General features: G+C 41.9%; 1 protein-coding gene across 1 annotated transcript in view; it reads left to right on the forward strand.

The window, feature by feature from the left end:
* The window catches only part of jph1a (junctophilin 1a), a 34,678-nt gene continuing 7,403 nt past the window's right edge, over positions 1-27,275 (forward strand). Inside the window, 5 exon segments of the mRNA XM_038727208.1 lie at positions 1-150; positions 270-769; positions 3,629-3,721; positions 3,724-4,396; positions 22,662-22,780. Coding sequence (XP_038583136.1) covers positions 391-769; positions 3,629-3,721; positions 3,724-4,396; positions 22,662-22,780 — 1,264 coding nt within the window. The 5' untranslated portion in view covers positions 1-150; positions 270-390.

A 27,275-nucleotide genomic window follows, 5' to 3' on the forward strand; every position in this document is an offset into this window, starting at 1 on the left:
GAGAGTGGGAGGTCCCTGTGGCGTGACGTTGCGATTGGCCCAGTGTCTTTCCTTAGCAGGGACTCGACACCTCTCTCTCTCCCTCTGTGATCAGTGGGTGAGAGGGGGGAGACGAGCAACACACAACGGAGAACCCGGCGTGCGCCTCCGGTAAATGACGCCCACCATTCATACCTTTACACTTACCATTACGCATGCCTTTTGTATTGCATGTCAGTGGCTGGAAGTATTATCCTCTATCGTCACCCTCCTAATATTTGTTCCTCTAGTCATCATCTTGTTGGCCCATCCTTTCATCTCACCACCGGTCCTGGATCCCCAAACCTCGGTCCTGGAGACGCCTGAGTCTGCAGCAGCGCGCGATCTGCTTTATTTCCAGCCTATATCTGAATGACGGGCGGACGGTTTGACTTCGACGACGGCGGCACTTACTGCGGGGGGTGGGAGGATGGCAAAGCCCACGGACACGGCATCTGCACCGGACCCAAGGGCCAGGGCGAGTACGCCGGGTCCTGGTCGCACGGCTTTGAGATAGTAGGGGTGTACACCTGGCCCAGCGGGAATACCTACAAGGGCTACTGGTCCCAGGGGAAGCGGCATGGGCTCGGGGTGGAGAATAAAGGAAAGTGGATGTACCGCGGAGAGTGGAGTCATGGTTTTAAGGGTCGGTACGGTGTCCGGCAAAGCCACAACACACCTGCTAGATACGACGGTACCTGGAGCAACGGGCTGCAGGATGGATATGGGATCGAAACCTATGGCGATGGCGGTAAGGAACGGTGCCTTGGAAAGATGGCCCAATGTTTGTTTAACGTGTGTGTCGCTTTAACTGCTGTGACTGATGATGTGTTATGTGTGTGAGAGGATGCTCAGGCTCAAATTGAGGGAGGCTCAATCGAAACACATCCGTGCATGAATCTCCATCTGATATGATCTGAGTTGAAGCTGAGATTGCGCATTGCGCACCGTCGGTTATCAAATACCCCCCAAGAAACTATGACTTATTACCTTGGCAATGTTAACTGTTAGATGTTAGCAGTTTAAGATAATGGTTCCTGTTTTATTCTGTTAGGCAACTATGGGTTGCTCCTCATATGACAGTGGGAGGAGATTGACTCCTGTTGCCAGCTCAGTGGCAACATGCCCTGGCCAGAAGGAGTTTGAAATCAGAGCAAATCAGTCTGTTTGGAGCCAATTATAGCCAGGCTATCACCTACTTCTCTGTCATTTTCACATTTGAGCCCTCACAGCAAACAACGCACCTCTTCAAGAGTGTGTCTTTTGCCTAAATGCCAATATTTGCAATGCATAAGTAACTTTTTTTAATGAAAGTGATACTTGTTGTAGAAACCAGGATTCTGCAAGTGTCAAGACACTGACACTTGTTTGGACGCATTATCCAATTTCTATACAGTAGCTTTGTAAACTTAAGATAGATGTTTCCACAGTTCTGAAAATAAAGAAATATATCTATCATCTATGCATTCAGCCATGTTAAGTGATAAACAGGACCCACTCCTGTTGCTAAAAGTGAGAGGTCAGTGCATGCCTCTCTCAGAGCTTTGATCTCGCAAATCAGTGGTGTTTTCACAGATTGTCTAGAGACCTGTGTGATCAGGGAGGCAACATGCTGATAGGCCCACAAACCTGCAAGTGCTTGCAAGTAACCTATTATTCCTATTCCTGCTCCTATTAATAGTCCTGTCTGGTTATAAAACATCCAAGTCATTGGGTGATATGTGAGCATTATCTCTACGTACAGAGGCCATATGGTGCACAACAAATGCCTCAAATATGACGCTTACAGAGGGCTGGGCTTGGGAAATCAGCTGATCCTAGAGGATCTACAGAACATCTGGCTGTCTGACCCTGCAACATTCTGATAACTTGATCTGCAGGGTCACCGATTTCAACCGCAGCGCAGAGCCAGCCTGTTAATCTCACACTGTTTATCCATCTAAACTCCTGCCCGGGCTAGTATATAATTTTCTGTTAGAATCTGACCTTTATTGCTGTTGCATTGTATTGGTCAATGAGATTTGAGCGCTGGATCAACAAGCCTTTCTTATTATTAGGATCAGGATTGTAATATGATGCTCTGAAGAAGCTACAGTAGGCCAGCACTTGCTCATTGGGCTCAGCAGCACCAAATGGGATTAATGAAGTATTCCTCTCATTATGTGACTCATAGCAATTCCCTGCCGTCACAGACAAACGGACGGTGGTGAATGTGCCTACTGTCAGTGGGGGAGTTAGTGGCTGCCTGAAAATAGGCTCCTAGCTGAGTGATTCACATTCATCCCAAGTGATCCTCAGTATCAGTACCTTAATCAAATCTCTGTGATTGAGTTAGTTATGCTCACAGTCCCAGATCTATGGGGAAGGAGAGAAAACATTTAATTGGCTGACACGCTGCACCCCTGAAGCAAGGCTCCTCTGTGTTCCCCATATGCACTGCTGTTTCAAGGATTTAGTGCTGATATACAGAAAATATCTGGTCAGCAACAACAGAGAAAAATTAAGCTTGTGAATATGTATAAATTCACTGTACCAGGCAAAAATACAAGCTCACTGTAACTATGAAGGTAAAAAAAGAAGAGGTTAATTTGTTCAGTCACACTAATCTTCTAATAATCAGCTGTTATCATCAGTGTTGGTGTAAACTCCCTTTAAGGACACTTTTGTTTTGTTGTCTTTCTCAGATAGTTTGTGGAAGTCCCACGCTGCGTACATTTTCAGGGTGTAAACACTAATTCACTTGATGTAGATAAAAGACCCATTTTTGGGATTGGATCCAGTGAGACAAAAAGACTGTGTACACAAACAAAAACACACACAAGCAGCACTTTTAATACACATTTGCTTCTTCAAATTATTGTGAGACGACTTCTGACTGTGCTTTATGATACCAGCCTATGCCAACTGTCTCCTCTTGGGGCTGATGAGTAATAGAGAGAATATTTATTAGAAAGTGAGAGCTAATTTAAGCCTAATTTAATCTGTCCAAATAGTGCCGTTAAACATTCTGAGCAGGGAAAATAGGATAATGCAGTATAATCCGATATGTAATTCCAGAGATCTTTCTGGAAAAAGTTACAATTTCAAACCTTTGGCACCTTAAATTCTTTCATACATCTTTACCTGTTAAATACAGCATTTCAAAATAGAAGCATTGTTTAAAGGTTCATGTGTTGAAACAGAAGTGCCACGCACAGATAGATCACTATTCATTTTGGCATTGGTATGACCTTTTCAATACTGCGTTGCGTTGTTTCGTCCTATTTAGCAGTGGTTCCTAAACATGGGATCCCATCCCTCTAAAGGGTGATGAGATTAACATGGGTGGCCCTTAAGAGGATTTAGGTACAGGGTTGTGAAGAACTGGATACATTAACCTCTTTAGGCCAATAAAAATATTAAAATGAAACAATTTGAAAAGGAAATGTCAGTCTTAGCTAAATGAATAAATGTAATGTAAATGTAATGTGATGAGATGTCATAAGCAGAGAGTGCTTCATTTGAAAGGACTGTAAGGTAAAAAGGTTGGGAACCACTGCTTTATATGATCAGATGTATACAGTAGATGCGACTATTATGACTCACTGACCCATGTCTCCCTGTTCCTCAGGTACCTATCAGGGCCAGTGGATGGGTGGGATGCGGCATGGCTATGGCGTACGTCAGAGTGTTCCTTATGGCATGGCCACTGTTATCCGTTCTCCTTGCGCACATCTCTGGCCTCCCTGCGCTCTGAGCAGAGCAATGGCACAGTGCTCCAGGACCTCTCCTCCCCTGCAGACACGCCGACAGGCAGCCGTGGCGGCTTCGTCCTTAACTTCCACTCAGACAGCGAGGTCGTCACCGGCAAGAAGAAGGGCCTGTTCCGCCGGGGGTCCCTCTTTGGCAGCCTCCGGCAGCTGCGAAAGTCTGACTCTCGGACCTCAATTTCTAGCAAGCGCAGCTCCGCACGCAGTGATGCCACCATGAGCCGCATCAGCTCCAGTGACGCCAACTCTACCATATCCATCGGTGACGGCGAGCTGCCCGATGAGGACTTTCCTCTAGAGGACCATGTGGATGCTACCACAACTGAGACCTACATGGGCGAGTGGAAGAATGACAAGCGCAATGGATTTGGTGTTTCAGAGAGATCCAACGGGATGAAGTATGAGGGAGAATGGCTTAACAACAAGCGCCATGGTTACGGGTGCACGGTTTTCCCAGATGGCACCAAAGAAGAAGGGAAGTACAAAAATAACGTGCTGGTGCGTGGAATAAGGAAGCAGTTGATTCCTCTTAAAAACCCCAAAACCAAAGAGAAGGTGGATCGGGCTGTGGAGGGGGCACAGAGGGCTGCAGCCATTGCCAGGAGTAAAGTGGAAATAGCAGCATCCAGGTATTGTGTTTATGTGTGTATGTGTTCATTCATGCTTCTGGAGGTGCATGTGGGTGTATTCTGAGTAAACACAAAAAAGACAAGGCGAACATCCTCCAGGAGTTTATTTTCACAATTGAAGAGTCAGAGCAGTGGCCTGTCTGACAAATAACTCCGGGTCTGATTGAAGGCTCAGTCTTGTGTAAGTGGAGTCCCATGACAACAGCTCCGACCTTTATGCATCATCAACAGTCAAGGCTTTTGTGTTGCCAGTGTGATCATCCCTGCAAAAGGTTCTGTTTCTATTCTCTACCCATATCTTTCATTCCCAGGGAGAAGGGTTAGGCGTGTGTGTGTGTGTGTGTGTGTGTGTGTGTGTCTGTGTGAGAGAGAGAGATTTGTGTGCTTGTGAGTTAATGTGCATGAGCAGTATTGCCATACCCATGCCAAGTACGTCTCGTGTGCCCAATAACGATACCTGTTCCCCCTGCCAAGTATTGCTCTGATGTGGCATCTGCTCTTTAACAGGTGGATGAGATGTGACCTTTTCATTTAAAGCCATCCTCCTACTGGGACACAATTCAGCGTATGCAGCATCTCTTTGACATCCTCTGGTTTCAATGCATCAGGGAATTATTAGACTGAAGACTGTGAGGATGTGTACAAGCTGTGAAAAGGTCTCTATGCCATCACGGGTGTTTTGATTTCTCTCTCTCTCTCTCTCTCTCTCTCTCTCTCTCTCAAGAGGTGCACATGCATTTGCATGCATAAAAACACTGTAACAAGCAAATTTAATACACATAAGCAAAGACATGTTTTATGTATTTCTTACACACTTACACAAGTTCTGAAATGATAGCTAGTCAAACAAAAATTAAAAGAAGCATGAAGAGCTATAATTTTCCTTAATCAGTCAGTCAGTGCAGTTATCCTGCTGGGCACAGCTTCACACATTTCTAGATTTCTTTTCCATGTTTTATATGATTATACAAAACTAAGAGTTTATAGCCAATGCTAGCAGTTCTGTGAGGCTGTACTGTGAACACAGTGGTGCCTTGAGCTAACTGCTAACATCAGCATGCTAACATCGTTCACAGTTACAATTTAGCCTTTTAGCATGCTAACATGTGCTTAGTAGCACTAAACACATTTTGCAGGTATTTAGTCATAGGCAAATTTGCATTTGACCTGATGATGCTGCCAGATAATATGTTAACGGATCACCAAAGTTATTACACTTCACCCTGTTAGCAACACGAAATTCAGGACAATCCCACCATTTTTTGTTGAGACATATCACTCAAAGCCAACAAATGTCTTTTCCACAGAGGAAATGTTAAGGGATGTTCGAAGATATTAAGATTCATCATCCAGAAACCATGTGTACAACATTTCATAACAATCCATCTAGTAGGATACGTGAATACTTTGACCTGCAGGTGGCGCTACAGTAAGAGTCGCTGAACAACAAAAGTCTAAAGGATTTTTCCACTGAGCACCATGAATGTCAATAAGAAGTTTGAGGGCAATCCATCCAATAATTGCTCAGACATTTCACTAAAAAACAAAAAGTCAACCTCATGGTTTTGCAAGGATCATCAATCAATAGGGTTCATCCTCTGGGGACCATGAATGCTGTCTGTACAAAATGTCATGGCAATTCATCCAATAGTTGTTGAGATGTTTCATTCTGTATCAAAAAGGTGGACCGACCAACAAACCTAGGGTCACACCACCAGCGGCAAATGTTTTGGCTGCTGTTCAGACCAGCTAAAAAATAATAAATCATTTCTCAGTGCTCCGGTACTTTATAATTATATATAGTCATTATTTTAATATTTTTTAGACTAAATTATTTACCTATTTTTCTATTAATCTACTAATCTATGTGTGTTAATCTATTTTAACTGACCAAATAAAATACACACACTCAGTATTATAAAACACTGGAATCAATGAAGTGACTCAATGAGTATTTTGACTCCGAGCTGAACCCAGCCATTTACATCAATACAGTAAAAGCAGACTCTGAATGACTAGCAGGCTTTATTATAATATCCAGACATTCTTTTAGAAAATAATAATTCCTCACCGGCGAGCGGGGGATAAAACGTTTCTGTGGAGTTCAAGGATATAATATAAAGATTACATAAGGTGGATTTAACATGCTTAATATTAAAACTCCTGCATAGTGTTTGTCCCACAGATACAACCCATGATATGATGAGTATGTGTCTGTGTCGGTGAGGTTGAGATAAACCTACTGGGGAAATGAGAAAAGATGGGTAATGTGTTCACGGAAAGAGCCAGCAGCTCCTCTCTTTGGTTGTGCATTGGAGCAACAATTTACTACAGAAGGAACCGGGTGCATAGCGCTAAAGGCAGCAACAGTAAAAGCATTCAATCTGATACAAAGTGTTAATGGCGGCATACAAGGTCCCCTGTACTGTAGTAAGTGATCAAATTACTGCCTGGTACGTGGCGCTCCATCATGTGCTGCTGGAAATCTCAAAACAGCTCATCCGTTCTACTGACTGAAATCAAGATGTTTCCTTTTCAGACTGTGTTTGTGTTACAAACAGCCAGAATGGCAGACTGTGGCCGGTTGTGTGTAAGCAGGTTATGTAAGTCTCATTATACAGAGCATGGCAAAAGATGCACTCGTATCGATCCAGCTCTAGTCACATGACTCTCTGTCTTTGAATTTGGAGCGTACCCGGCGGATGCACAGGCAATGAGGGGAGGGAGACAGAAACGTTAGAAGAGAAAGAGAGGGTGGAAATAGATTGAAGTGAGAGAGCCAGAGGATAAATCCTGATTGGATAAGATGGGGGTGTGGGTGGGGGGGGCGGGTGAGCGACTTTGCTGAGCAAGAGGATTCTGAGTAGTCTGGAGTGGACAGAAATGAAAGGAGAGCAGAGTTTTAAAAAACGGACACACCCACCCCTCCCCTGTGAATTACTGTACAGAAGAGATATCCCATCAGCCTCAGGGGTGGAGCTGATGACCTCATGCTCGTGATCAGCCAATCAATAGGGAACTGGTGTGTCGAGGTGGAGTAGAGTTCTGTGTCTGTGACCCCCATTCACTGTTGTTTCACCAGCCTTATCTGTGTAAAATGGACTTCTCCACACAAGGAGTTCAGTATGCTCTTGTGTCCATGTGTGTGTGTGTGTGTGTGTGTGTGTGTATGGGTGGGTGTGTTGTGTCCAAGGCCTGTGAACTGAGATAAGTGACTGTGCCATTGAAACGTTTACCGTGTCATGATGCTTCTCCCGTAAAGCCTTTTTGTTACAGATCAGCAGTTTAGGTATCCTGGTGGCTCAATGGTGTGTCAGTATATACACTGTTACACCTAAACATTCCCCTCACTCGCTTTGCTATCTCATAAAAGCAGAGGCCTTAAAATGACATGTGTGTGAAGTTTTTAAATGACCTTACAAAAGCTACAAAGTTGCGTGTTTTTTAAAGTTGTACATAGTTGAGCGTCTTTTCTACATTATACTGTTGTTTTTATGTGGTTTTATCTGAAACTTCCTTTTCTCAGGTTAAGTTGATTAAGCATGCTACCACTACAACGCTCAGAATGATAAAAAAATGCCAAAACAAACTGCTAAGAAGCCAAGCGTGTTTCCATTTGATAGCACCGCTTGCTCTGCAGGCTCTAGTGAAAGGTTAACCAACACCTAATATGCACGTCCTCTGGAACAGGAAAGATATTTATATGGTGCTTATTTTGTCTATACAGCAATCAGCAAAATGTTGAGACTAATGATATTCAGGAATGTTTCGAGTGTTTACCATCATCACATTTTTAACCGCTACCAGTGAAGCCTGTTTAGTTTGTTTTTATGTCACACATATGAATAGATTGCCATGGAATTTGCAGGGTTGAATATAGGTTGATAATTGTGCAGGGGGTGGCCATAGGCTGACAACCAAACACTGAAAATGAAGTTTGATACTTCTAATTTTATACTTTATTCTTAACTAGTTGCAGTTGCCCCGTCCTTGCACTATATGTTTAGAGTATTAGAGATTGTAATGAAGAGCAAAATATAACCTAATTAACATTTGCATAATTATAACTATTGACTAATTGGATATGATGAAAACTAACTAATTATATAACCATATTTATGAAATTATTGTAATAGGGGTAATAATATGATTCCAAATCCTTAAAATTTGTTTCTCTTTTCAAATGCCCTTTTGCCTTAAATAATGTTGTGATGTACAGTGTTGCTGCCGAGGTTTAATTTTGCTAAATCTGTTGAGAAATTAGGCTGTAAGTACAGAATGTTTTGAATGACAGAGTAATTGTTGCACTGGTTTCACGTTACACAATTATTCAAGGCTAAGTAGAATATTTAGTTGCTGTCTATAATCAACATCGGTACTATTCATATATATATAGTGTATATATATATGCACATATACACACTGTATATACATATGTACTCGACGCACAGACTATCTATATGCATTCACTTAATCAGAACTCATGTCTCTCTACCAGGAACACCTCACACACACACACACACACACACAAGACAAATGCATACAGTGAGAGTGCATGCAGTGATGCAGTGTTTGCTGCTCTGCTAGTGTGTCAGCAGTGAGTACTGACTAAATAAGGCAAGGCATCAGTTGGCTTATCAGCACCAGCCAGGAATATATACCCGTCCTACCACTGATATAGCAGCCCGCCATCTCACTCACACTATCATCTCTCCCGTGTGTGTGTGTGTGTGTGTGTGTGTGTGTCCATATATAAATGGAAGGAAATGATTTAAAGAGAATAGAAGAAACTCCCTGTTTGGATGGGAGGGATGAAAGTTCCTATCATTCGGCAAGAGAACAGAGAAAGTGTACACGCGCGCGTGTGTGTGTGTGTGTGTGTGTGTGTGTGTGTGTGTGTGTGTGTGTGTGTGTGTGTGTGTGTGTGTGTGTGTGTGTGTGGTGCGTTTTGTGTCCAGGGGTGTTTGTTTATCACCTGCTGTCTGATGACCTCAGCCACTCACCACCTGCCCTTTTTGGAGAGAGTTATAGATCAGGCTGTGTTTCAACATGTGAACAAAATAATCCCGACCCGCAGTACATCATGTAAGATTCCATCTTGGCTGCCCTCGACGGCAATGACTTCTTCTGCTCCAAATAGGGGCAGAGGTGCAACTGGGTTAATTTTTTCTGCGTCTGGGCATGTGTGTGTTTCATCTTAGTGCCGGTTCCACCTCTTAATGGAGTTTTCTATGAAGTGGCGCCACACACCTTTCAAAAGTATGTCAAGTTTGTCCCTTTACGAAGTGACAAAATGTACAGTAGCAATGAGGCATGCAGCGTGTACAGTAACTGTAACTGTGGGAAGGACTGCCAGCCATCTGAATCACGAGTCAGAGTAAAGCAAGTCGCATCATACAGTATATTTATCCCCCGACATGTCTCATATTAATGGCAATGTGATAGTGTGAGGTAACACAACATTTATTGCTGACAGAAACAAATGCCCATGCACTGACACGCACTCACGCATAAAAAAAACAGCCACATGTGCCTCATATTATCTAAATATGTAGCATGAATGATCGGAGTCTTTGCCATCTTGTACATACGAAAGAGCTACAAATAATTTAGCTAGTCAAACAGTTTTCAAATGACCCACAGGGCAATCAAATTAAAGTGTGTAATCTTTTTCAGTAATTCACAATATTATTAATATAAAGTGATAGCTAGCAGCCTGATGGATGTCAGTGGTTCAAACCATGGAAGCGGTATCCGTAGCTAAATGGTCTGTACATGTTGGTCCAGACTTAAATATCTCAACAACTACCGGATGAATTGGAACTTTGGTTTATGACCAAATACCTGTAAAATTCTCCTCAACTTCAGCTTTGACACACTTTGTGTTTAGTGTTATTTAGTTAGCATGGAAATGTGCTAAAGACAATGAAGTAAAAAGTTGTTGTTCTCTCCACTCCCATCTTAATATTTTACTTCCCTGGTGGGAGACATTAGGAAGATGAGACAAGAAAGGAAACTTAGGCAGAAATCAATCATCAGCCTGCAGGTCCAGCAACAGAGTTTACACCAAAAGAGAAGGCGTGGTAAAGGAAAGAAAGTATGAAGTATCTACAGTTTACTGTGTGTGTGTGTGTGTGTGTGTGTGTGTAGATGGAGATTGGGACCTGACTTGCACTGTATGAAAGCTTTGTTCCTGGGGGAGGAGAATAGCCTGTGCGAAATGGCTGTGTGTGAATGCGAGTGGAGCGCTGGGCTGTCAACAGCAGCGGTGATAGGATTGGGTTTCGCCAACATGCCATTACAGTGTGTGGCTGTGGCTCATAATCTCTGAGAATGGCACATCTTTCTGCCGCTTCTCAAGCAAGACTGAGATGAGCCAGGCAGGCTGGCTGACAGAAGGGGTCGTCATGTGCAGTCCAAGTCCATACGGGTTTACTAGTATAGTGGTTAAAAGACGGCTTACCCACTCCTCCACTTCCTCTACAATCTTTCTTTGACCCTGTTTATGAAGAATTTCCTATACTCCCTACATTATTAAACAGGGAATGTGATGCTTTTTCTACTTGTGGTGTATCTTCTTGTCGCTGTGTTAATGGTGTATGTAACAGTGTTTAATGAGAGTAAGCGGGGTGAATTAAATTCTGTATTAGACACAATATGATTTGAGATGTAGAGAAATAATTAGTGCAAGTTAATAGTGTTTCTGTTCAGTAAGCTGTTTCACAAATAAAACTGTTTTCTGATATTACACCTCTGTGGTTAAGGTTTGATTAGGGCTAATGTTAGTGTATTTATTATAATTTCAGATAATAATAATAGTATTAATTCCAGTTGGACAAAACATGAGTTCATTTTTGTGGCTTGTTTTCATCAGAGATGCAAGTCTTTAAGCTAGAGTCCAAGTAGTTTCTCGTGGTTATAATAAATGTTGTTTCACCTGCTGCGTTCAATCCAGGCTGCTTATAAAACTGCATTGCTATAAGGAATTCTGTAACTGTAACCTGTTTTTTACTTACAGAGCACAACCATGTAATGTGCAATGCAATTAATGACAGCTTATTAACTACTGTAAGTCAACACACCTCACAGACTCTCAAACCAGTGTAACGTTAACTAAATAAAACTGTAACGTTACATGATCAACAATAAACCTGTAATCTGTTTGCAACGTTAAAAATTAACGTGATGCCATTATATGCCATAAATTATTACGTTAATCGACTATTCTACCACACGTTTGGCAAGTAAAAAAACGCTCATTCATCTTTTCATAATGAACGACAGTCGGAGTTAACCTCTTAGGTCATAGGTCATAGCTTAAGCAAGAAGCAAGCTAACATTAGATGGCCAACGCTGAGCTAAACATGTTGAATAACCTCAGCTTACTAAACTATTTTGCGTTCAGCGCTTCTTTGTTTGGGCTTGTTGTATGAAGTTTTAAAGCCAAAGTTTATGATGAATGGCACAGCAGCTGCTGCCGTTTGTTGTCCTCTCGCACATGTGGGCACACACAGCTGATACTATGTGTTACGTAGGCAGGTTATAGGTAACGCGGGGAGGGGAATAACAGCAAGGTCATCAGACGTTTCCTGAAAATAAACATTGTTCACGAGTCCGCGCCTTGAGTCCGAGCCAAGTCTGAAGTCACTGTGTGCGCGACTTCAGTCAAACTCGAGTCCCCATCTCAGTTTTTTTTTCATTAAGTCCTTGTACAAGAAAAATTTTCTAAATGGTGGTTAGTCTTTAATTTGTTAATGCTAACTTGTCAATGATCTTAACCATTCATGCATAACAACTAGTTCAACATTTAAAATGTTTGCTGTAGCATGTCAACCTTTTTTTTTATTTGTCCCGCCCCGTCCAGGCTGGGATTAGTCGGTTCACGAAAAAAGTCATGATGAAGAACTTTATGCACACTTCAACAAAAGCCACACGATCTTCTCCCTACTCCGTCTCCACCGACAAAGATTAGCAGTCTGGCGAGAGTGGGAAGTGGTGAGCATTGCACAGTGCCCACTGGGTGATGCAGTTTATTTAGAGCCATATGAACCTGATATGGAGAAAACAGTACCGGCAACTTGTGAGAAGCGCAAGAAAAAGTCCCACTTCAAGCAGTGGATAAAAGTCACTGATATACAAGTCTAAAACACTTACATTGAGTGGTGGGTCAAACTGTTGATTCAGTGTAGGTTATTGTTAGTGTTGTGCTCTTGTATGCTAGTAGATTTACTGCCCAAAACACTATGCTTGACCTCTTCCATCTCTCTTTAGGCTTTTGTATTCCCAAAGGAACAAAGGCCATAGACGAAGGCATCCTCTCTGGTCTTCTGCCTTTCGATCCAGTTGATGCCATGTTCTGTCCTTCGGGTGGGTCTAGGTCTTCATCTGTTTCTCTTGCCTTGTGGGTTCCATGCCTGTTTGGTGATTGATGTATGTCTTTTATGAGGGTGCGGCCTCCACTTCCTTCTCCTAATTTGAAGTTTTATGGGTTCTTGCTTTGTGCGCTCCCTCAGGTTGCTCCACCACTGGTAGTGAATAAACCTGTTAACTAAAATGGTGTCCACACCATGCAGACTGGGACTGTGACAATGAGCATACTTGTCTGTTTTGTAGACTTTTGCACATATTATACATATATGACATGTTCTATCACAGTATTTGTAACTTTATGTTGCAATATAGGACTATAAAATGTTTCTGGCTGCAAGTAGCAGTTTATTTAATTATCGATGAATCTGTTGATTATCTTCTCAATTGATCATTTGGTTTGAAAAGTGACCAGCAGTCAAAACTACAAATGTTCAGTTTAAATAGTAGAAGATCTAATAAACCATCACATACTAACATTTGAGAAGCTGGAGCCAGAGAATATTCTTTTTCTTTCTTAAAAAAATGACTGGAAACAATGCATCAGAATAGTTGCAGATTCATTTTCTGTTAAATTAACTTAGTGATAGTTGCAGCAAGTTAATCAAGTTAAACAAAATTTTCTGGAAAAAACAATTTGATAGTGTGTAGAGACCAAATGACCAATGGAAATGTTTTTTTGCAGACTTTAAGACAACAAATTAATGTTACTCATCAAATTGACGAAAAATTCAATACTGCGTTAAGTATCAGCTCACCTGGCCTTATTGATGGAGACCTAGGTATGACTGGCATGGCAAAATCTCTAGATGGTGGAAAAATCTTGATTGTCTAACAGTATCAGTCAAATTTAATCATCCAACCTTATTCATACATAACATGTAATATCTACACCACACCGATATCTGTAACGTCTTTAAAATGCACAAAAAAAAACCAGATTTAGCCATAATAGTTTGGCATCTGCTTATCTGAGGCACAGAGAACAGTGAGTCTCTCATTTCAGTTTGTGTTGCCTGGAGCAACTCTTAAAATCTGTCTGGGTTTTTTTTTACCCACTACCATAGCCGCGTGTCTTTAACCTCTGATTACTAATGTGCCCCGTTAAATCTGTTCAGCCACTCTGATTGGCTAGCTAGGCCGCTCTCACTCCAGATGTTCACGGATTGGATTATGGAATTATCACTTCTCTTGTTGATTCAGAGTATTGCTTTTCCAGACAGAATCCCTTCGTGAAGCATGCGACGACTCTTGTAATCACATGCACAGACAACGCTGTATGTGTGGCCGTGATGGTGACGCATTTTCTTTGGGATGTGTAGAAGTGAATCATGTTTGATTGTAAATATCACTACCCAATGAGACAATTTCATTTTCACCTTTTCACAACAATCCACTGGATTATATTATTGTATAGACGCAGAGCTTGACCCATATATCATTAGCAGTTGCAGCTGATAGTAGTGAGTTGACTTTTTATGTCACTATGAGTGTTGTTGTTGATAATCCATGTAATAGCCATAAAAGATAGATTGTACAAAGATTGCATCACATTTTTTCAGCTGTGGGCAGATGTGACTTAATGCTAATGCTCCTTTTGGCTGTGCACTGAAGAGCGCGCGTGTGTGTGTGTGTGTGTGTGTGTGTGTGTGTGTGTGTGTTTGTGTCAGACAGTGGTGTGAATGGTGGCAGGAGATTGGAGGAGAGAGCACGGACCATAATTAAAAACTATTCCTTAAACTCAAGTGGTTGCCAGGCAATGTGACCTTTACTCAAACAGGTTCAGCTTCGGATGTTGAGCCTCGTAGTTAAATGAGACACACCATGGAGTGGCTGTTTGTGTGTGTCTGTGTGTGCATATTTCTCTGTGCTTGTGTCTCCCTGTGTTCAGCCGAGTTGTGAACCTTTTACAGCATATTCACTTTGTCAAAGCACACTTAAGTTGGTCATATTTGAAAAGATGTTATATTGTGTTTGTCCTTAAGTGTCCATGATGGTTTGTGTGTATGTGCACAAGATTCTACCCATACAGTAGGCTGTAGTGTGGGTTCGTTCATTTGCAAATTCATTAATACAGGCCAGATGCCTGGTTGGACAGCTTGCTCAAGTGTCTCTGGTGGTTACCGTGGTTACTGCCTCACTGCCGTCATCATCATGTCAGCCATTTGTTGATTTTCTTTATGAAGTTGTAGAGTGAGGAGGCGTTGTTAGTTTAACATTGTGTTATTCATCCTTTCAGGCTTGTTCAATGTGTCTGGTTCCAGTTGGAGATTTACAAAAGATTTATGGACTGTTAACATAGTGACAACACTATGAAGTCACCTCAGTGTGTCCTTTATTCACACTGATTCCCAGTAGGCCTCATTATGGCACGTCTCACTAATGGTCCTTTTCAACATGCAGATTTAATGTGTATGTTTGTGTGTGTGTGTGTGTGTGTGTGTGTGTGTGTGTGTGTGTGTGTGTGTGTGTGTGTGTGTGTAAATTAGAGTTAACGCAGTCATTTGCATGAGAGGTGGCTCATTTTTCTAAGGTGGAGGTCGAAAGCCTTTGCATGTATGTGTGTTTGCATGCCCATGTGTAGGTTTGTAACCTTTGCATAGTCGTGTGACAAAATGTGTTGATTTGCGTAACTCAGCCATATATGTGTGTGTGTCTGTGTTTGTGGGTACAGTATGTATGCAAGTGTGATGCAGTACAAACCCAGGTTTAGTTGAGTTCAGTGATTTAAGCAAATAAAAGCCCAGTCTATTTGAAGTTTCACGGTAATCGTTTAAACCAAGCAGGAATGCCAAATATTCCTCTCTGTGTGATATCATTTTAAACTGAATATGTTTGGGCTCTGGGAAATTGTGGCAAATTTTATAGGGACATAGCGATTTGACTTTTTTGTCCTGATACCAAATCCAATACCTCAACTCAGGGTATGTGGCGATATCGATTCTCCCTTTTTACTGATATCAGTTTTCCAAAATTAAAATCTCTACCTCACTACATAGAACTCATTGCAATCTTTTTTACGTAATGTAGGATATGGTTGAGGATTGCTGTCGGGCTCAAAACTGAGTCAGCGTCATATATCGGACCCGATCCATTTGAAACGGATAATAATAATTGCAGTAATTTAATGAAAATAATAGTTGCAGCCTTATTTCATTTGACTTTTTTATTCATTTTCCTCATTTTGGATCATTAGATTTAGAGCTAATCCACAAAGGCATTGTCCTTTCACCAGTAAACTTTGTATTCAGTGATGCTGTGAGTGGACTTTACTTTACGCAGTGATTGGCAACAATTATATTAATTGCCAAGTTCTTATATGATTTACATGTCATTTGAATACATTGTATGTAATAGAGATTTAGGAGCAGATAAGTTGAACTCAGCTCACTGTATTTAAGTGTCCTTGTCCTTTTTCCAATAGAAATGGTAAATGGTCTGTTCATGTTTTCATTCTTATTCTTTCTTGTTGGTGATTTTAATAATTTGTTTTGTTTTAACACTAAGGCTTGAATAAGGCTCCTGTTTTTAAATAAGGCTTTGGGGTATTTGGGGTTGTGTTGGCATGATTGACAGGTGCCTCAGCTTTAATCAGCTTTAATAATTCTCTCTCCTCAGGATTTTCTTCCTACAGTTAAAAACAAATCAAGTCCAAAGTAAAATCTAATCAAAGCTTTAAAAACGTCCCCGATGCTAACATCCCTGTTTTTCTGCAGTGCACAGTTTAGCCACCATCCCCCCCTCCCCATTTGGGTCATTAGCTGTTTCAGCTGTGGCCATGTTTCACTCACAGTGTTGACACAAAGAGCACAGAGCTGAGGTCTGAATCCCTGCCATTGCCCTTCACCAAAACCAGAGGGATCATCTCAGCAAGGGATTCTGTGTCACTCTCTCAGCGGACTCATTTCAGCACTCAGAGGAAAGCGTATCAGACCTTCAAACATAACTGAGCTCTAAACATGTACTACATAAACATGTGCGCTTACACGTGTACAGTATTTATTATAATAGAGCAATTCAGTGAATGCATATTCACAGTAGTTTGTGAAAAGGGCCTATACACATTCACACGCTAAAATAGACATACCTGTAACCATGTATTTTTGGATGAAGGCCAGGTGAAGTCTCAGTGGGGCTTTGAGTGCAGAGAACACCAGTGGGAGATTAGGTCTGTTTGTAATCCACCGCCAAAAATGTCAGTAGAGTTTGGGGATTTTTTTCCTGTTTAATCAGAAACTGATTCTACTCATTCTTTTTCCCAGAAATGAAGTCTGTTTGGAAGCTGAATTGCAATCTGTCTCTACCTGCCAGCTCAGCCTTTGTATCATGAGTAAACAGGATCAGTGTATTATTTGGGGATAAATAAAAATAGATTCTGAATCTTAAAGTCATGAAGGCATAGATCACAAATTACTCTGAGACGACACAATTTAGTTTTCACAATTTTGTGACAACTACACTATACATCTATGTGCTGGATTACTTAAAAGAAGTTCAACATTTTGGGAAATGCGCTCATTTGCTTTGATTCGAGAGACTGAGACCACTTTCTAAATATCTGCTAAATATGAAGCTAGAGCCAGGAGACCGCTACCTTAGCCATCAGATTATTAGTCTAACTTAAAGACTGGAAGCAGGGGAAAACCTGGTTCTGTCCAAAGTTTGTTAGTTAGTTCCAGAAGTCCCCTTAAAATCACAACTTAAATAGATAAAACAAATGAATTATAATTTGTTAATTAGTGAACTTTAGAGGTGCTGGTAGGTGGATTTTTTAACCATCAGACAAGCTAGTTGCTTCTGTTTCCAGCCTTTATTCTGAGCTAAGCTAACCACAGTCTGGCTTTAGCTTCATATTTAGCATTCAAACTAAAGAGTGGTTTCAATCATCTTATCTAATTCTCAGCAAGAAAGTGAATAGGTGTATTTCCCATATAGTCATAATAGTCTATTCCTTTAAGCTATGTAATACAGTGCCATGCATTGTGTTTTCCTCCAGGGAATCTCTAACATAAAGATGTGATCTTTCTCTGTCCTTCTACAATCTGACAGGTCTATTTCTTACTTGATGAAGTCATGTTTTCCCCTGCTCATTGTGCCATTTCCCTGCACCGTGCTTTATGCTTTCACCCTTACAAGTGTCATTGTGTTTTTATGCTGCTGCATTGCTTTATCTATTCGTGTTTGCATACTATGCCAACAACCAATGCATGTTTAGGTGAAATGTGAAAAAAAACATTGAGATTCCTTAGTCAGAAAGCATATTATTTTGCTGGGCCAGTCAAGACTGGGGAAAATTCATTTTCAATTCATCATTTATGTCTAAGCATGCACATCTCTTTTACTGAAAAGAGTAAAGGGATAGAAAGGAGAAAGAAGGGACACAGAGCCCCAGCCTGCCAACTCACCAGGATGTGCTGAGCTCTAAAATGCTTCAAGTACAGTACATGGCCATGCCCAAATATTCTCATTGTACAGCATCATAGCTGCCTCTTCAGGATAAAGTTAGCTTATCGCGTAATAACAGCCACTCTGTCTCCCTTCTCAAGCCTCATTTGTTGTAGCCATTGTCCCCCATTCCACTGCGGCCCCTGGTAATGTGAGCCCAGACCTCAGCCCAGGAATAATTCCTGAATAATTTCAGAGTCAGTTTTAGCTAACCACTAATGGTGTTAGTCATGCTTGAGTAATCCTGAATTAGCACCAGCCAGAAATTCAATAGCAGGGCAGCACGGATATAAGAGATGTGTGCAGGGCAAGCTAAGTGCTAATTTGTGCAGACTTTATGTGATGTTCTGTGCTTCTCCTTTGGACCTGGGAATTGTTTGGGCAAGATACAGGGCAGTCATTTCTGTTGATGTATAAATCCTTTCATGAACAGATTTGAGCACCACTTGAGCTCCATTTGAGCACCACTGCCCAGATGGAGCGTGATCCTGAAATATGACTTCCTCTATAGTAGCAGTTTTCTGTTGGTCCAGGGCGAATGATGCAGTTTAAAAAGGCAGATTGTTGAGTGTGGATGTTTACCACGGACAAGGTCAAGACCCATCTTCTATCATATTATATACCATACCAGTCAGCATTTCAGTTACCAAGCTGGGACTGACGGGGAGGGGGAATAGGTCAGCGTGGTTGAGAGAAGGAAGATGAGGAAAAGAGAAAGGGGAGGGGCATTTTGGAAGAAGCAAAGGGGGATGGAGAGGACCAAGAGACAAAGGGGGTGCAGAATTGTGTCAGCATATGTGAGATAGATTCCTCAAATAGGCCATAGCCCTGGGAGTGATGGACTGAAGAGCCACTCAGGGAAATGTGCACACACACACAATCACACACTCACACACAACAGGCACATAATACAGATTTACACATGCTGTATTCTGCGAGAGACAGAGGTGTGACAAACCTTAAAGGAGGATGCACCGTGCTGCATGGGAGCATGGGGGTTGAAATTGAACCCTATGGTAAAATTAGAGAGGCTGAGATGCATACCTCAGCAGTCCTAAATACCCAGGAGTCTTCAGCGGGTCTCATTCTGTCTCTCACTCCAGTTCTGTCTTTCTCTCCTTCCCATTGCCATACCTTTTTCTTGGTATGTGTTTTTCTCATCATCTATCTCCAATACACACACACACACATTCCGCAGAGAGAAAGAGCATTCGCCGCACCGGTTGCCAAACTGACTCAGCACTTTTAACACAATTCATTTGTCACAGTAATGAAATAACCATGGATCTCGCCAGGCCTTAATCAATATCATCTCTCAAACTGAGCTTCAGTCCAAAAGGGATTGCTTCAAAGTCTTTTCAACACTTTGTCCAAATGTGTGCGTGTGTGTGTGTGTGTCTGTGTGTGTATTTGCATTTGTGCCAGCAGGTGCACCTATGGATTTAAATACCTTGATTTGCCTGGACCCATCCCCAGCACTCAACCAGACAGGAGCGCCTGCATAGCCCAAAACTAGACATGAACAGGTGTTGTTTTATATTCAGTGGCAGAGCGGCCTCAAGTAGGGAGGCTGCAGACTGTCGGACGAGTTACAGAACTTTTTCAAAGGTCATTCGTGAGCTTGCATATTGTTGTTTACTCACACTTTTTTTGCCTTGAATCTGTAATCAACAAGACACTCTATTACATAATTTGGCCTGAAAATGGTGTTTGTCTACTGGGACCAATCATACTTAAAGCTGCTATAAGCAATATTTTTACATAAACAATGGATCACATGACTGTGTGTGATGTGAACAGGATCACTCATAGTGACAAACCCACAGAGAATTCATCCCCTGACTGCAATTTCGCTCAGCTAAACGAAGCATTTTATCATCTTTCAGCTCATTGTTTTGGTTTTATAGCCATTTAACTGTTGTGATTTTCTCTCCCCGCTCTCAACAGCAATGTTTTAACCACTTGAGGCAGCTGTTGATATTGAAAAAAGCTCGGACAGACCTCCAAATTAATGCTAATGTTGCTATTTATCTGCATTGGTCTAACATCAAATAGTAAATAGAGATGTCAGTGTTGCAAGTGGACAAAAAAAATCACTGCAGGTTTAACAGTCCATGCATTGTGTAAGGCGTTGGTGTCGCTTGCTAGTTTGATTAAATTGGGAGGAAACCAACCAACCCTTTTTTTCTCTGCACTCCACATGCCCATGTTTTCTCGCCTTTCTGTTCACTCTCCTCTTGTCCCACTGCTCTATCACACTCCCATCATTTTCTGCCTGCCACCTCCCGCCACCACACATCCTGTCTGAACAGTCTACATTGCTTCCTGTGTCTGCCTGTGATTTTATGCCCGTTCTACTTAAATGGAACTGTTAAGATCCATAGGATATGTTGTGGGCATGCTGTATACATTCATGACGCATTCATGCCTCCTTACACTCGGCTGCACATTTCACACATTTCAGAAATAGAAGCACGTATGTCCTTGTGGTAGCATATGTGGCAAGTGGATGTCTACAGTATACGTATCAGTGGTGTGATGTAACTGGAATGCTTTAATGTCAGTTTTTAACAGTGACATGCTCTTAAATAAGACCAGAAGCAATGCTGTATCTGCTTTTGGTCACACTAGTGAAATTCCTACATGTTTGTAAGAACTAATGGCAAGAAGCAAAGCATTCTGTGTGTTACACTGTATAACTGTTAAAAATGTCATAAATCTGAATTTTTATCTGCAGCTGGTCAGCGGTTTCCAGAAGCTCTGCTGCCTGTAAACACAGCCTGAGTGTGTTGCCTGTCTGTGGGTGATGCAGCAACTTATTTCTGGAGAGGAAATGGTCCTTCTCTCCAACCAGCATATGGTTCCTCATGCATTTTAATATCTCACTGTCCCAGCCTGTCAAAAACAGGACAGCCCAGAGTCAAAGGACAGAGAAGTAGTCTGAAATAGAGACATCTGTCCGTTGGGGTCACTGACAGAAAGACAGAGGGAGGGAGGGGAGGAGTGAGGATGCGGGGGGTTGCGGGGATGAGGGGATGCAGTGTCAAGAGACTGATGAAGAAGGATCGGAGAAAAAACAGGAGCACTGATTGAAAGAGAGAAGGGATGACGAGAGAAAGAGGAAGATGGATAAGTGGGGTTAAGCAGGGCAGTAGGCACAGCTGTCAATACTTATAGTGATACTTGGACAGCCCATCTGGATCGCTGCATTCCATTTCACACTGTCATGTATTGTGTAAGGGTTCCACTCACTATCTGTTCATACAGTAAGTGACTAATCCACTGGCTTTAACTGATTCATTTTATATCGTTGCATAATTAGGTCTCTTTTGAATCTGAGTCTGTTGGTAACAGAGGGAAAACATGCTCTCATGCCAAAGCATATATGCCCCCCTATACATATGGCTCTCTTAAACACCATACTCATGGTATTTGCATGTGAATGAGCATGTGTACATGGACACTATCTTTCTGGGGAGTTTTCAAGGGATTTGTTAAGCAGGTCACCCCCTGGCCACTGTCGGTCTGACCATGGTATGCCCCCTTAATACCTCTCAGTACTAATACTAAGCTCACATTGATCCCAAAACGTATTACTCTCCTGCCTTTTGGTTTTTGAGCATCAGCATAGTATAGTAGATGTGGATGCAAGCTTTTCTCATGGTGGTGTTGAGGCACGGCTATTATATTATCAGTGTCACTTTTATTTGTTTTTTAGACTCATTGTATAGACGTTCATAGAATAGGATTGGAAATACCCTCCAAAGTGAGTACAATAGGGTTCACCCAGACCTTAAAAGATCTTTGAAATTTGTTGAAAAATGTTTTTGTTTATTTAATTAATGTTTTCATTGACTTTTTATATATTTTATACGTCACCTAAAATGAATATGTTTGTTGTTGTTATGTTGCTGGGATTCTAACATATGCCTTCACTACACCACCTCCTACAGTTTATACATGATATCATATGTAAATATATATATATATATATATATGTGTGTGTGTGTATGTGTGTATGTATATAATGTATAGCAGTAGGCAGTGCTCCAGACTGGATTAAGGTCTTGCTTGGATGTGGCTGTATTTCATTTGGAAAATCGGGATTTGGATTTGAGATAGAAGCACAAAGAGAGGTGTTATGTCATCCCCAAGAGGGACAGGCTGAGTGATGCAGCTCAAAGATGAGGAGAATGGGGTTGGGGGTTGGGGGGCCAGGGAGGAGAAAAAGAGACAAGAATCGTAGAGGGAAGCTGTGGTGTCAATCTTGATGTTGAAAGTGTCATAATGCCGACAGTCACAGACCAATTAATTATTGTGGAAAAATGTAAAATGATGTGTTTGTGTATGTTTCTGTGTAGTTATCTACCACACTTCCTTCAAGGTGATTTTCACCCTCTTTATGTCTTTACTTCTGAGTTACCGTGCAACTCAACTGTTTGTGTTTTTCCAGAACGGCCCATGCCAGGACAAAAAGCGAGGCTGCAGAGCAGGCCGCCCTTTCTGCTGTGCACGACTCTGAAATCGCCAGGGCGGTTGCAAGAGAGCTCTCCCCCAACTTCTACCAGCCAGGTAACCTTTAACGACAAGCCGTCACACACAACACACAGGTCTGATATTTTAAAGCATGTTCCTAGTGGCAAAGTAGTAAAAAAGAAACACTTGGACTGCAGGTGCACTGAGGGGGTTAGGGAGGTCGCATTTGTTCACTGCACTTAAAGAAATTCAATACTTGAACTTTTTTTTTAAGTGGCTAAATTTGCATAAATCTTTTGCTATATCAATGCAAGCGAGGGTTTAGACAAGGTTTTCAGATGTTTTAGACACGACTGACCCAGAAGTGAAGTTGCAGTCCTTGCTAAAACTGTCACAGGGGCCTGGAGGCAGGCTTTAACACGTGAGTGGTTCACCCCCAACAGCGGGACATTTACCCAGCCAAGCTATTCTAAAATCCCCCCTCACCTCACTATCCCTTTTATAGCTACACAATCCTTGAGCAACCAATCTGGCCATTCAAAACATGTTTTTAGGAATTGGGTAACTGGTAAGTGGCCGGGTACTTTGTATGAATAATGATGTTTGCACAGTTTTAGAGTTGTTTACACAAGCTGTGTCTGAGTCAGTAATGAGCTTGTTGTGGGCGCACAAAAGCGTAGGGTTAGGTGTTCCAGGACTGTAATCGAAGACTAGAGGTATCGAGGATGACTTCTAAGACTACAATGAAGGACTGTGTTTGTGCTAAGACAAAGCAGAGCCAGCTTGAAGCAGGGTACTGTATTCTGGACGGAAGCCTAGTCTCTGCTCTCAAAGGCCTGTTGTCACCGCTCGGAAATACTGTCTAAAATTTGCAGCCATAAACTCTGCCAAAAAAAAAAGAAGTGAGAATAGCAAGTGGTGGCGTTTTTCAGGCTATATCAAACTTGTGCTTTAGTGTAGAACAGTATATGAGCTGCAGTCAAGGAAAACCTACTGCTCTTAATACCAAGCACTTCTTATCTTTCCTCTGTCTGGAGGTTTAACAGGCACACTGCCATACTATACAGCAGCTCACTGCGTAGGGTGTCAACTCAACACTTTTTAGTTCATTTACAAGGTAAGCTGAGTTTTACAAGGTCGTGGTGAACATGTAATACGCCATAAATAGTGAGGGGTGCAGATCCTTTTTTGTCAAAGAGCTTGTGATGCAGGTGGGATCAGAGGTGGACCACGAGGGCACAAATAGGGCAACATCAAAAAGGGTGAATCATAATAATTTTCTGAGAGCAAATTTAGACCAATTTTCATCATTGCTGAAGTCCCTCTTGGAGGAATAATTCTGTCTTGACAAAAAAAAAACATAGTAAAGCATTCATTTACTAAACTGGATCAGCCAGTATTTGGTTATAGGTTTTGTAAGAAAAGGTAAACTCTTATATTGATTTAATTTGAAATTGCTCTATAGCCATCATTTGGATGGATATTTATATTGCTTGAAAATGCTAGCATATTAAGAGCTATGTCATACCTTGTTTGTTTATTTTTATTTAGTGTAAGATCTATGCTAGCCTCGCCTCCTCTGTGACCTCCTCCTCCTTGTATTCAATATATTTAGGCCTATGAGCTAGCCGACCTTGGGCTCCTGCCAAAAGCCACCGCAAAATAGTGGGTGACAAATACATTGACAATGGGACCCATTCAAGCATGTCCCTCCACTAAGCCGTAGAAATGGCCAGCCCGGGCCAGAACATCCTGCGGCTTGTGTCTGTGTTGTGGAAAATGGTGGTCATGCTTGGCAGGCCGGGTGATCTCCAGGTTCACAAGTATGTGCGGAGAGTGTCCTTGCCTTATAAGTCAGATCATGAATGAGAAAGTGGCAGGTGTCATAATAACGTGCAGCGCATGGGCGACAACTGAGCGGCAACGTTTAAATATTCAGTTATGTAAGTGTGTCTGGTAAACCCAGTCATAAGCCAGACAGGCACCTGCAAATAGCCAAACCACATTCTCCTTACCTTAATATTATTTCCAGTCTATGAAAGCTTGTAGCAGTCTGGGGAATCAAGAATGGCCTACTTTTTAGGTTTGTTGCTACTTCACGGTTTGTCCTTAGGCAGGATATCATGTTTGAGTGTAAACAGTTTCTCCTATTTGCATTTTAACCTCCACCAAAAATGTACTGTATACATGTATATACCAGTATCACCTTGTCTAACCAAATGTACCACTGGGACAGAGCTGCTCAATCTGACTCCCTAGCATTAGAAGAAACATGTGTGCCTTTCCCAAACTAATCTGCTTTGCTTCCTCAATGTCTACCTCTACACTGGAAATATTCTCACTTACCCTCATCCCTCTGCTTCTAATAAGTCCTCTAGGGTAACAACCAGGGGTCTAAACCCCTTGTTGTTTGTAATTGGCATTTCAGACTCATAGCAGATTATCACCCAGATTGGGAGGGTGTACTTCAAAAGGAAAGAGAGGGTCACAGGGAACAGGACCCTGAACTTTATGATTGGTTCACATACAGCACCCTGGTGGGGGAGCACCGAGGGTTAGCTAGGCGTGGCCTGTGTCGTGACGTTAATTGGGCTATATTTGGTGCTTATTGGAGTCTAATGGAGACATAGCTGAAATCCTTATGCACTGAGAGGAGCTCAGCCCTGTGCTCACCCTCTCAAGGGCTGACATAGAGCAGCTGTTCCTTCCTTCAACCAGTCTGGGGAGGGGGGTTGGAGGTTAGGGGGCCCAGCATGATCCACTCCGCCCTGTTTGACCCAGTCAAGGTACACTTGGGCCAGGTGGAACCATAAAACCCTGGAACTGTCAGGGCTGAAAACCAGACATGAGCAGGTGCTGCTCTATATTCACAGCAGCAGGTGTCATGAATTTTCAAGACGGTAGTTCAGCTGAAGTTTAAAGTCATGCAGCAACTTCCTATGACTTTCAAGGATACAGCATATAAAATATTGTAAGATACCAATATGCTGATCTGATCCAAACAAAAAAATATTTAAAACAATTTTTGTCTGTCCCATTTGTGGAAATGGTAGTCATCTAGTAACATTACATACAGTAGATGGGACATTACATTCATGTGAATGATAGAGGTAAAACTTTTGAAGCATGAAAAGAGGTGAATCTGGGAGAACTTGTTGATCAGAGCTGGATCACAGGCAAACTTCAAAGAAACATGACAAACATGGTGCCCTTTACCAAATATGCTGATGTATTCAGCATATATCTGCAAAACGTAAAGTTTGTGTTTGGAAAACGTCTGGAGTGTTTGCTGCTGTTTCCTCGTCTGGATTTGTTTCCAGCTTGCCATGTGAACGTGAGGCCTTCCATTTTCCTTTTTGAATGCTGCCACTTACAAACAAGGCAGAAAGGCAGTGATTATACTCAACCAGTAGCCATAAGCAGTAGGGTACGATTTATTTGCATGTATTTGTATCAGTGCAAAGGTATGCGTGTGTGTGTGTGTGTGTGTGTGTGTGTGTGTGTGTGTGTGTGCGTGCGTGCATGCGTGCGTGCGTGCGCACATGTCTGCGTGTGCTTGTGTGCGTGTGTGTCTATGTAACACTAGTGGAAGTAATCTGGCCAAACAATAACAGCTCCCCTGCCCATCTGACAGCGTGAGTGGGAGGAAGAAAGAGAAAATCGAAAACGCTACTAATTGAGTCATGAATCGTAAAAATAATAGAGTAGAGAACTTGCGGAGATCACAACCCATAGAAAAGACAAATATATATATAATACAACAAGAACACGCAAATGCCTTTCACTACCACTTGGAAGACATGTTATTATATATGTTATTATATTTGACACGTGGACACAGTGAAACACTAAAGCAAACACTTTGCCTTAGGAAATGTGCATGCCTGTCCCTGTTGAGTGCTCTGTACATCTGATAAGGATGTAAAGGCAAGGCAGCAGCCAAGACCTGTCATTATTCATATATCATCAATAGCTGTGGGTGTGTGTTGCTGTTGTCAGCGCAAAACAATATTCAAAAGGTGAATATAGATATTTCTTTTCAGGACAAAGTTGCTTACTGGCCTTTCAACTCTGGGGTTCCCAATATGAATCTTTGATTGAACTCACAAGGATGCCCAATGGCAACAGATGTGATGACAGCACACACTGTACTCCCCTCCCCCCATATTCACACATCGCGCACATACACTGAAGCTCCTCTCTTGCCAGTGCTGTTCATCTCGTATTAAGGTTAGTAGGGGTTAGGCTGGATCTTACAGAGCCAATCCATTGTGTTTTGTGTGAGTATATGATCGCATGTTTGAGCGTGTGTCAGCGCGTGTGTTTAGCTAAGAGTGCACTGGAGCAGAAAATGTGCTGTGGATTAACATGAACAGAACTGGCAACCAAACAGCTTAAACAAAAGCTTGTATTCTAATATCCTCAAAGAGATGATGATGAGGAATATTACAGTTGTGCTTTTCTGAAAAAGAATAAAAATCATGATACGCATGTCTTCTAAATGCTGGAATTCAGATCTTTATTTGTGCTTATTTGGGTTTGTGTTGAGGATTTGTGTCTTGGTCACAACTAATACCGTGGCCTATTTAAA

Source organism: Micropterus salmoides, unplaced genomic scaffold (assembly GCF_014851395.1).
Source record: "Micropterus salmoides isolate LMB-PRFRI ecotype aquatic unplaced genomic scaffold, ASM1485139v1 Ms_hic_scaffold_1, whole genome shotgun sequence".
NCBI classification, from domain to species: Eukaryota; Metazoa; Chordata; class Actinopteri; order Centrarchiformes; family Centrarchidae; genus Micropterus; species Micropterus salmoides.